This window comes from Trichoderma virens, assembly GCF_000170995.1.
Source record: "Trichoderma virens Gv29-8 chromosome Unknown TRIVIscaffold_84, whole genome shotgun sequence".
Lineage (NCBI taxonomy): Eukaryota > Fungi > Ascomycota > Sordariomycetes > Hypocreales > Hypocreaceae > Trichoderma > Trichoderma virens.
Genome location: NW_014013665.1, coordinates 883,212 through 893,982, shown reverse-complemented (window position 1 = coordinate 893,982; position 10,771 = coordinate 883,212). Strand labels below are relative to the sequence as shown.

General features: G+C 49.9%; 4 protein-coding genes across 4 annotated transcripts; 2 read left to right on the top strand and 2 right to left on the bottom strand.

Moving 5' to 3' along the window:
* Positions 1–2,197: 2,197 nt before the first annotated feature.
* On the bottom strand, positions 2,198–4,393 carry TRIVIDRAFT_225185 (uncharacterized protein; the record flags this gene model as incomplete). Its single annotated transcript, XM_014098036.1, has 10 exons — positions 2,198–2,712; positions 2,772–2,935; positions 3,047–3,059; positions 3,122–3,377; positions 3,431–3,595; positions 3,648–3,688; positions 3,741–3,812; positions 3,866–4,079; positions 4,173–4,259; positions 4,319–4,393. 10 exons carry the CDS (start codon positions 4,391–4,393, stop codon positions 2,198–2,200), a joined length of 1,602 nt encoding a protein of 533 aa, XP_013953511.1.
* A 463-nt stretch (positions 4,394–4,856) lies between these two features.
* TRIVIDRAFT_49557 (uncharacterized protein) lies at positions 4,857–6,638 on the bottom strand (the record flags this gene model as incomplete). Its single annotated transcript, XM_014098035.1, has 4 exons — positions 4,857–5,532; positions 5,598–5,893; positions 5,943–6,488; positions 6,567–6,638. The coding sequence occupies 4 exons, from the start codon at positions 6,636–6,638 to the stop codon at positions 4,857–4,859; spliced, it is 1,590 nt and encodes a 529-aa protein (XP_013953510.1).
* A 1,624-nt stretch (positions 6,639–8,262) lies between these two features.
* TRIVIDRAFT_49416 (uncharacterized protein) lies at positions 8,263–8,820 on the top strand (the record flags this gene model as incomplete). The annotated part of the gene is made up of 1 exon (XM_014098034.1): positions 8,263–8,820. One exon carries the CDS (start codon positions 8,263–8,265, stop codon positions 8,818–8,820), a length of 558 nt encoding a protein of 185 aa, XP_013953509.1.
* Positions 8,821–9,471: 651 nt separating this feature from the next.
* On the top strand, positions 9,472–10,688 carry TRIVIDRAFT_69306 (uncharacterized protein; the record flags this gene model as incomplete). Its single annotated transcript, XM_014098033.1, has 2 exons — positions 9,472–10,053; positions 10,113–10,688. The coding sequence occupies 2 exons, from the start codon at positions 9,472–9,474 to the stop codon at positions 10,686–10,688; spliced, it is 1,158 nt and encodes a 385-aa protein (XP_013953508.1).
* Positions 10,689–10,771: the final 83 nt, after the last annotated feature.

Genomic DNA, 10,771 nt, shown 5'->3' with positions numbered 1-10,771 from the left:
GATGAACTAAGTTTTCTTTCCTTCTTTTTTTCACAATAGATAGGATGTTATGCTCAGATAAAAACAAGAGAATCAACAACAGGTTCTAGGCTTGCAAGAACTCTCAGAATAAAGAATCAATCAACCGCTGGCTTGGGGAATATCAACATCATCACTGGTGGTGAGGCCATCGTCATTCTAATATACTCATGATAGTCAATGGAGAAACGCCGAGATAGGTAATACTCGGCTCCCATCAATGCCGTGAAAGTAAAGGGTCCTCCAGACTGGAGCTGCTGTCTGTCAGCAAGGCCCCGACTGAAACACCACCTGCCTTTACGGAACCACCCGAAACCCACGCGCGGACAAGGGGGACCCCCCAAAACATGAGTGATCCGCGTAATGGTCAGTTTAGCTCCTTGGTTCTAGAAGGAAAAGGCCTGGTTTTGGACTTGCTCATTGAACTTTTTGCTTCATGTGCCATTTTTCGTTTATTTTTTGTTTCGTCGCACAGCCTCCCGGTCATCCCCGTGGAAGGGTCTCTGTCACCTCCGTACTAGCGTTTCGCCATTTTGTTGTTTACTCGCTGGCTAAGCTTAAACAGTTAGGTTGCAGATTGAGCACCATCCTTCTGAGAAGGTGTATTAATCATGTGGGGATGAAACTGGCAGAGTGCTAAAATCGGACAAGCGGGTGATCGTGAGGACGGGAATATCCACCACTCGGTGAGGAGACACACGATAGCAGCACACGCGACGGGTTTACTTTTCCCCTCTTCGTTTACCTTGCTGTTTGTTTACTCGGCTGCCTATAAAGATCGATTCGATTCGAGGCCCACGTTCCGAAAGTCACATTCGGTACAGACGGCAAACTGGGCCATGGGGGAGGGGGAAGAACCTCGCAATCATACCGCGCGGCAGGGGGGGGAAGTACAAGGTAGACTGGGCTGCAACCTTTGTGGAGGTGCAGGATCGCCGCATTGAGGCTCATCAAACTATCCCGCCGCACCCTTCTTCTTGGCGGAATCGCATGTGAAATCTGGGTTTGACCCCCTTGTCTCGGCCAAACTGCACATGCTTTTTCCCTCGGACTGCCTGCATGGCGCCATTTTGTATGCCGGACGCCGGCCCCACTTCTGCTGCCCCCCGGCTCCGGGGCATCCCGGACATCGGCAATTTAAAAGGGAAAATTCACCGCTAAGCGAGTAATCGCAATCGCTGCAGTTATTTTCCTAGGGCTTCTGGCTTAATCGTCTGATTACCAGAGTCATTTAGGTGCTTATCAACGGTTGCCGCTTTGCATATCATCCGATATGTCGTCCGAATGGAGTGTGAGAACTACGGAGTACAGTAATATTCCAGCAAGGTTCTGAAGATGCGGAGAATCCCCTATACAGGCAAGTTGATTTCGCTATTTCAAGATTCAAATAGCATTTACCCCTCTATAGAATTAATTATTGCCGCAAGGCGGGAGAATGCTACGATATCCCATTCGTGGAAGTATTGTCCGTCCTAACTTCAACTGGTACCGAGCAATTAACCATCTCCACCAGCCAGGTGACGACATTGGACAGCATGCAGCTTCAACACTAGCAAGGTTCAATCCAGAGAGCAATAACATTACATCTCATGCATAGATTCAACCAGATAGACGCGCGCTGCCTCCGCTGCGATTCCGAAAATAGTCCTGCACAATACGAGCCCCCATGCAGATGCGGAGCCTTGTGGAAGCCTGGTAATTGCCAATTGCGGAATGTCAACACAAATGGCATGTGGGATTCGCTTTACTCTTCTAGAACGGGGTCGAAATGCCTTATCGTGCTAGGCTAAACCGGCCGATTATCCATCTTTAGACTCAAGAGTGCAACTTCAGATAGCCCATCGGTTGATTGCCTTCGGCTGCTTAGCAATATCGAAACAGCATCATGCGCCTTCATGTGATGAAGTTGCAAAATCGACTACTTGAAAGACGTTATCACGACCGAATGTTACGCTACAATCATCAGGCACCTGAGCAGTTTCCCTTGATTATGGAATATCCCAGTATACTTTGAAAAATGCTACCTTTGTTGCATCTCATTCGTCCGTTTACGAGCAAAACGTCAATCCAGGCATGGGGGACCTCTACTAGCTCCTTCAAAAGGCCATAACTTTTTTTTTGCTACCAATTCGATCTATGCATGATGGTATAACGTGGTTCAAACTTTTTAGTCTCCGGTCTAGCTGCTCTCAACCTTGAGATCCTCCTCCACTTGGCTCTTGACAACCTCGCGCACCTTCTCCCATGAATTCTCCACCAGCGTGACGCGCCTCTCCTTTGTAGAGAGAGCCTTGAACTCTTCAGGAAGCACCTGCTCTTCAAAGTTGAACTTGGGCTCCTCACCCAGCGCCGTTGTGACGACGCCGGAGAATTTGGCGGGGTGGGCAGTTGAGAGAGAGATGTGGTGTGTTTGCAGCCCAGCGCGAGTAATAGATCGTTCCGATGCTGTGACTCCCACAGCCGAGTGAGGGTCCAGAACGTACTTGGTCTTCTTGTAGCACGACTTGATCGTCTCCACAGTCTCCGCATCGCTTACACGCTCGCTCTCAAAGGTTCGGCGGCCGTTCTCCAAGATCTCGTCATGGACCGGCCCGAAACCCCCAGTCGTTTTCAGGGATTTATACCAGGCAGAGACTTCCTGACCGGCCTGCTTCCTGTTGAATTCCTCATCCATGCCAACCGTCGCAGCAAAGTCTAAAGCAAGTTAGTTAGTTGAGTGTAAGGAAACCGGATATGGGAACAAAAGAAAATACCTCTTGCCAGGAACCACATTAGTCTCTCAAAGTTGCTGGAGACCAGGATATCCATAGCTGGGCTCATGGTTTCCTTGCAGTTTTCGGCTTTGGAGCCGTTCTCGTCTTGAACGCCACTCTTCTCATATCTGCCAGTCATCCAGAACCGGTGCAGAATGTCGTTCCTACGGGGGATGGTGGTTAGCAAAAGCTCCATATGCCAAACGCTCCCCTTCGGTGAAGAATTTGGCCACCACTAGGTGGCTGGTACATTCATAGGATTCCCAACTACTCACTCATTCGTCGCCACTATTTACATATGAGTTAGCCAATGTTTCACGCTTTGAAGCAGTAGTTGGAACAAAACTTACCAACAAGCTTAGAAACGGGAAGACCCATCTGCTTGGCAAAGTATCCCGCCAGGATGTTGCCAAAGTTTCCTGTGGGGGTCACAAATCTAACCTTGTCCCCAACCTGGAAAGAAGATGACTGCTTGGCAAGCGAAAAGTACGAGTGGAAATAGTAGACGATTTGAGCGAGGATTCTCGAAAAGTTGATCGAGTTGACAGCACCGAGCTGCAAGGCTGCGTTGGAATCAGCGTCACCAAACATGGCCTTGACGATATCCTATTTGCCGTTATCAGTGACCAGCCCCCATGTTTTCGCAGGTTCACACCTACCTGGCAGTCGTCAAAAGTTCCCTCAATGGCAAGGTTGTGGACATTTGCATCCAGGCAAGTCGTCATCTGCGCCTCTTGGATGGGGCTGATGCGGCCCTTGGGGTGCAGGATGAAGACTGAGACATCCTTCTTGCCCTTGAGGCCGTAAATGGCAGCTGATCCAGTCTATGTAGGTGTTAGAGTGTCGTTTGATGATACGTTGGGGGCGAGAGCTTACATCACCGCTTGTTGCGCCGACAACAGTCAAATGATGCCTGTCTGCTGGCCAGTTAGCACCCGACTAGAGCGCTTCGCCCATCTAGAAACCTACCTTTTCCCACTTTGCCCTGATTCTTTCGAACGAGAAAGTATTCGAAGAGATTTCCCAAGAATTGTAAGGCACCTTGGAAAGTGTCAGATCAGTGATGTCACAGCAACCGTCCATACAGAACCCACAGTCTTTGAAGGAATAGCTCGGGCCGTGAAACAGCTCAAGAAGATATAGATTGTCTTCTAGGTGAGTCAGAGGAGCGACATCCTCTGCACGGAACGTCGAATAGCTTCGGTTGATGATGGCTTTCAGGTCGTCGGCGGGGATCTCGGATCTCGAAATGTAGAGGCTAAGGATCTCAAAGGCCAGCTCTGCATAGGAGAGGTCTTTCCAGTCGCGCTGCAGCCAGTCTTAGCCATTGGTCCATGTATACATAACAAAGTGGCAGAAACCATCTATGCGACAAGATAACCCCCAATGCTGCATACGTACCCAGTTCTCTGCGGTTGGAATCTGATGCGGCAAGAAGAGACCTCCGTCAGCGGCGAGTCCCTTGAGGACGACGGTCTCGAACGAGAGCTTCTAAAGGTCAGCAGAAGGCCACGGGAATCGCCCAACGAGGGAAAGGGAAAACAAACATCGTAATCGCCGCCTCTCGTCGAGAGATAGACTTGCGACTCGGTGTGAGTCTTGTCCTGTGCGCTGTTGGCCATTTTGTCGCAGTTGCAGCGTTTGTGGTTTGTCTTGGAGATGCCCCTCCGATCTTTGGTGGGTAGGTTTTGAAGTCAGCCGCCGGAGGATAAATCGGCCGGCCGAAACCGGAAAGCCTCTGAACAGTCAGAAGCCAATGCGCTAGAAACGTGCTAATGCTAAGAACGAATGACGCCTGGAGATTGCTGGGACATGTCACATTATTGGGTGCATGTAGGGTAAAAGGGGTTCGTAATAGTCTAGAATATGCATTGGATAAGAATTAATCAAGGTAAAAAATTATCAATGAATCGTCGTAAAAGATATCTGTGCTCTCATCAACTGAGCCTGTGCAGAATGCATGTAAATGTACTCACTCCATCTATACCAACCCAGCGCTCTATAAATGAACAGGCTAAAAGGAAAACAGAACAAAAAAAGAAGATCAAGTAATTACATAGGTTTCCCAATTGAAGAGAGGAATTGTCATCTAGGCTCCAGGTCCAGGCCATTAATTGCAAGATCAAAATCTCCGGCTTGGATATATTCTGTCGTCGCAACGGGAATCAGAGGCGCCATGGGTGCTCCATACATCTCTCCAAACACCTCCAGCGCATTCTCGTCTCCATCAGGCTCGAGGCCAAATATTTCCCAAACATAGCTCAGCTCCGTTGCAATGGCAGTCGCCACAGCAAACCCAATGCCGATCCTCGATAGTAGCTTGGCTATCCAATCTCGCTGCCATTGCGTTCTGGATCTGGCTCCAGCTATCGTTAACGGAAACAAGAACAGTAACGGCGAGAGGTTAGTCGTATCGAGAGCCAAGGTAGAGAGCCCAAGTATTGTGTTTGTATGCGTTTGGACAGTTTTCTCATCCAGCGTGGGCGGTATGAGACCAAGGGGATGCCAATGGGATATTTCATAATCGAATATTCCAGACAGATAGATGCTAATGGCGGCGAAGAATATCCTCGAGAGTAGCAAGCTGGCATCTTCCTCATCCGGTATGTGAGTAGCTGATTTAGCTGCGGGCTGCGCATACGATGAATACCAGCTACTTAGAGCTTCTCGCAAAGTAACTGCGTCGGAGCATATGGACTGAGCTTCCGGAGTGGGTTCCTTGTCGGGGCTTTTTTCTTGTATTTCAATAAATTTGGCCGTTCTATCACCTGATAAGTAAAGGAAGCGGCACGGCGAACAATATTGAATGTTACAAACGTTACTCACCTAACCCGCAAATTGGATACCATGACCATGATATCGAGCAAAGAGTCCAAGGGATGCCACTCATCTCCGTGCTCTCCAGTCCACATCCGCCTGGAAAGGTCCATCCATTCAGGCTGCGTGAGAAACGTTGATTCATTCCCCAAGATAGTACGCGACACTTCGAAAATGCGTGCTTGGACAAAGAACTTTCGACTCGGGCCGGCTCGACACTTTACCGGGCCGCTGGCTTCCAGGGCTTTGGCCGTGCCATGGGTCATATGCTGCTGCCATCCATCACCAGTTTCGTCATTGATCAACTAATCAGGGTCAGCATGGTAGTTTGGCCAACATGAAGTTGATGGTCACCTCGAATAGGCCAAGGAAGAGTGTCGTCCACAGTACTGTGTTATGCAGGTTATCGTCGCCTTTCCTCGGACTATTAATGGAGTCGCGCAACCCTATGATGGATTTCGAGTAGTATTCTAGCGCAGTCGCCAAACATTCGTTCCGCGAAGGAACATCTGATGCATTCAACTTGACTGCTTGTATCGCACCGAGGGATACCATAGCATCCATGAGATATGAGCCAGAGTGAAGCCCGGAGAGTTGTTTAACTTCATCAACCAACGAACGCTCCTTTCCAGTAAAATTATTCCGGCCAACAAAGACGTCAAAATAGTAAAGAAACGATAGTTTGTTGTCTAAAAGTCGCGACGGTGGAGAAACAGCGGATGCTGAACTTGTCGAGGGTGACTGCTTCCGCCTTTCTCGATTAGGTGACTTGAAGGTTGCAGGAGTCTTTTGCTTCCCTCTATCAACCAGAATAATTCGTGAATTGTCTTTTTGGGTAGATGGAAATATGCAAGCAATGCGCCGACGTTCGCAATGACTGCAAGGCATCTGGCCAGAACACTAAAATGCTCTATGCATAAGTATCCACGAGCTGAAGATGGGCCTCATTTAGATTCTCAGATGTCATGTCTATCTCACCTTGAGATGGCTGGTCGAACATGCTTGGCAGCGAGACTTCTTCTTGCGGCCGTCAAAGGGTCCGACAAACATATTGGCCAGATAGAGATACGAATACGATCTAGGTACACGCGACAAATGGTCCTGATTTCTACGTATATGCCAAAGCTTGAGGTTAATTCATCGATAGCATGGCAGCGGTGTTAGAAGTGTTTCCTACCCTCAACCTGCTGAGGCTCTGACCCTCTTACGTAAAGGGGGTCGTGATCTGGACTGTACAGAATATATTCAGGTGCAGACTCGATATCAGGGCCTGAGTTCATAAAAAATCGCTTCTTTCTCTCGATGCTCGACCCCTTATCCGATCGGATGGGGGTTTTTGGGTGCTCAAAACGGGTTTGTCAAGGCTGAAATCAATCATCCGCCCTTGCAGCGGCGGGTCTTGAGCGGCTGGCTAGGTACATGTAGTTTTAGCACTCGCCGAGGTGAGTCAGCGCTCCCGGTGAGGCCAGATGGAGTCGAGCACCACATAAAGAATCCCGAGCAAACTGAAAACAACCTGATGTACTCCGTACCTATTAAATAATTCATCTCTCTGTCTTTTTATTTGCATTGAATATGTAAACAGCCTCAAGCCGGCTGGGCAGAATAGGGCATCAAACATGAAGATGGCAATAAGACAATAAGACCTTGATCCCTAGGCGACTGTAAGTTGGCCATTTCTAGGGCAAGACTCATCTCATTCAAAGGGTTGAAAAATAAATGCAAGAACGGATATCGACATTTAAGTATGGACAATGGGCAGCAAAGGATGCTCTTATCTAGAATTTGGGGCGCAGGAGCAACAGTGCTGACGGCCTCTTGAATCAGGTCAGTCTCTTTCTTGCTCGCAAATAATGTCGAGGGGTTCCTCTTTGCCAAGAAAGAGGAGCAATCCCTAGCCCCGCGAGCGTACAAAGTCTGATACTAACAGGATCTACGGAGTGCAGGTGTCAGTATGAGAGGATGCACCCTTGCTCAGTTAGCATGCAACTTTCAATCCTACCGAGATCACTTCTGTGCCGTCTGCCCCTAGACTAGCGCCTCTGCTCTGATGCTACGGAGCATTTCATGTGATTGCCCCCCCAGTCAGATAAGGGCATGGGCTGTGTGCTGTACGCTGATAATTGCCGCCACGGTTTAGCACGCGGTACTTGAGCATTTGATGTCGAGCTTCCAAACGCAATCGAATAAGGTTTATATCAAACCCTTGTGAATTAGTACAGGTATTGCTCAGTCAATAGTGTCCTCACATGTAGGTACCTATTAAGGCAGCATCTCCAGCGTCTAAGATTATTAGGTAGGTAGGTAGGTAGGCAGGTAGGTAGACAGATAGAGTACGCACACACACACACAAATGACATAGCTGAGGCCACTTGCGGCTACCCCACCTTTGGCGGCGGGAGCTGCATCACGTGGCTGCCTCTGATGCATCGCTTCGTAAACAAGAAAAGCGACACGCATCGCGTCTTCGGTCTCTACGACTCGAGTCTCCGCACTTGTGGTATAATCGTCATTGCATCGCCTACTCGTTTTGCTGCCTCTTCGCCCTGCCCTGCCCTGCTCTGTCTTGCCTTGCCTCGCCCATCCTTGCCCTTGTCTTGACTTGTGCTGCCATTGAAAGCATTGAAGCATTTGAAGCATTGAAGCCTCCACCTCCTTCACAGCTGCTGCTGCCATGTCCTCTCTGATCGGACAGACGTTTCTTTCCTTTGAGGAGGCCTACGACGCCATCCAGCGAGCCGAGTACTCGCACGGCTTCATCACCATAAAGGAGCGGGTCAACCGCCGCAATGGCGTCGTTGTGCGTGGCGAGGTGCGGTGCCGGCATAGCGGCATCTATCGCCAGTACCATCTGAGCCGCAACAAGTACATCACCTCGACTCGAAAGACCGACTGCCCCTTCTTCTTCATCGTCGCTCGGCGCACCCGAATGGCCGACTACATCATCTCTGCCCGGTCGAGCCAGCACAACCATGAGCCTGCCAGCATGGAGGACCTGCAGAACAAGGTGCCCCGTCCCTTTGGCATCCAGGACCTGTTCCAGATGGTGGAAACTCGCCTGAGCGCCGAGGGGGCGTCGACGAGTAACATTGCTCGTGATATATGCAACGAGCGCCCCACCATCAACATCTCCGAGGCTGACATCTTCTTCATCCAACGTAAACTGCGCGAAGGCCAATTCTACGCCTCCACTGAAGCCTTTATCAATAATAATAAGCCCAAGAAGAACTGAAGAAGCATGTTGCGACGACGTGGAACAAGCACTGTCTGTCTGTTCTTGATTGATCATTGATTACCGCTACCTAGTGGGGTGCCTGCTTAACGCAGAACCAGGTCATTGATAGCGTGTGTGCGCATAATGCCCCCTTCTTACTGTACGAGATGAGATTCTCCATCCTGCTAGTGCGGATCTACCATCGACCATCATCACCATGCCTTACCCAAAACGGAAGTCATATCGCGACGCCATGCGAGTCGAGTCGTGGCAGCAAAATCACCCTCAGCGGCACTTGGCATTTTCGACCTGCGGTTGCGCCCTTTCCAATATATTTATATAGGGGAAAATGCCTACGCACTCATCTCGCCTCGTACAGCTGCGACCCCATCAGCCTCAAACAGCTTCGTCGTCATTGCGTTCGTGCCATCATTTACTATTTGGGAATGGCTCTGGGAGACTTACACGACTGTGGTTATCGAATGAGGCTGTGAGGCGCCTCCACAAGATATTCAGAGGACGTCAAATGGGTTTATAAATGACCAACATTTACCCTCTCATTGTTTTTCAGAATCATCAATTCAGTTCATTTCACTCTACTACTCTATCTCACTGTGCCCCCCCGTCTTCAATTCTGCTCTATCATCTTCACCACTTGATACCGATACCATGCGCTTCATCGCACCGATCTGTCTGCTCCTCTCCGTCTCCAGGGCTGTCCTCGTCCCTGGCCCGACTGGTCCCTATGCCGTTGCCATGAAGGAGCTGCCTCTGACAGATACAAGCCGGCATGATCCCCTTGATCCGACGGGCAAGTCCAAAAGTCGCCGTCTCTTAGTCTCACTCTATCTCCCAGTCGACAAATCGAGACGAGCATGCCCTGTGGTAACTGTTCCGTACATGACTCCTCCAGTCGCCGCCAGCTACGGACAACAGGCCACTCAGGTTGGCTTGCCGGACACTCTCTATAATCCGTTCCAGATGGAGTTTTGTGACCTCAAGAAACTCTCTCCTTGCGGCCAAGCTTCCAACAAGAACAAGAAATTTCCCCTTATCCTCTTCGACCCTGGCTTTGAGGAGTCGAGGCTCATTTATGGCGCTATGGCTCGGTCCCTAGCTAGCCATGGCTACGCTGTTGTTACTATCGACCATCCCTTTGATGCGCCTGCCATCCAATACCCCGACGGATCCATTATTGAGGGCGTCGACATGGATCCCTCTGATCCTGCAGTTCTTCCGAAAATTCTCAAGGTAAGTCCACCCCATTTTTCTCTCCAACAGAAGAATTCATCGTGTGCTGACAATTACAGGTGCGCACCGACGATATTACCTTCATCATCAATCAACTCGAGAACCAAAAAGTCATGAAGCCCGTACTTGCAGACTTTCCCGGCACCATCGACTACAATAAGCTCGCCATCTGGGGCCACTCCTTTGGCGGTGCTACTGCTGCATCAGTCACCCACGCCGACAAGCGAGTCCTTGGCGGCCTTGACCTTGACGGTATGCTGGTCGACCCCATTCTGAGTACTGACATCAAGAAGCCCTTCATCCTAGCCGGACGCAAGGGCCATGACGCCGAGGACCCAACATGGAACCAGTTCTGGCCGCATCTCAAGGGCAAGCGCATGGAGATTAACATTGCCAACACCCAGCACGGAGCGTTCAAGGATGACTTGATGCTTCTTAGCGCTTTGAACATCCCGGCCGACGCCAAGGCGGCTATCCAGCAGGTGCTGGGAAGCATTGACCCGCACCAACTCGATAAGGATTTGAATGGCATCCTGACGGCGTTCTTTGATCTCCTCTTCCATGGCAAGAAGCAGTCCTTGGAGGCTATTCCGCATAATTTTGCCAACGTTACCATTATGCGAGGCAACATCTAGGATGGTGTGGGATGTGAGGCGGCGACACATTGAAACGGATTTCATCCTGACTCTTCCATTTGTGTTTTTTTTATTATTAGCTT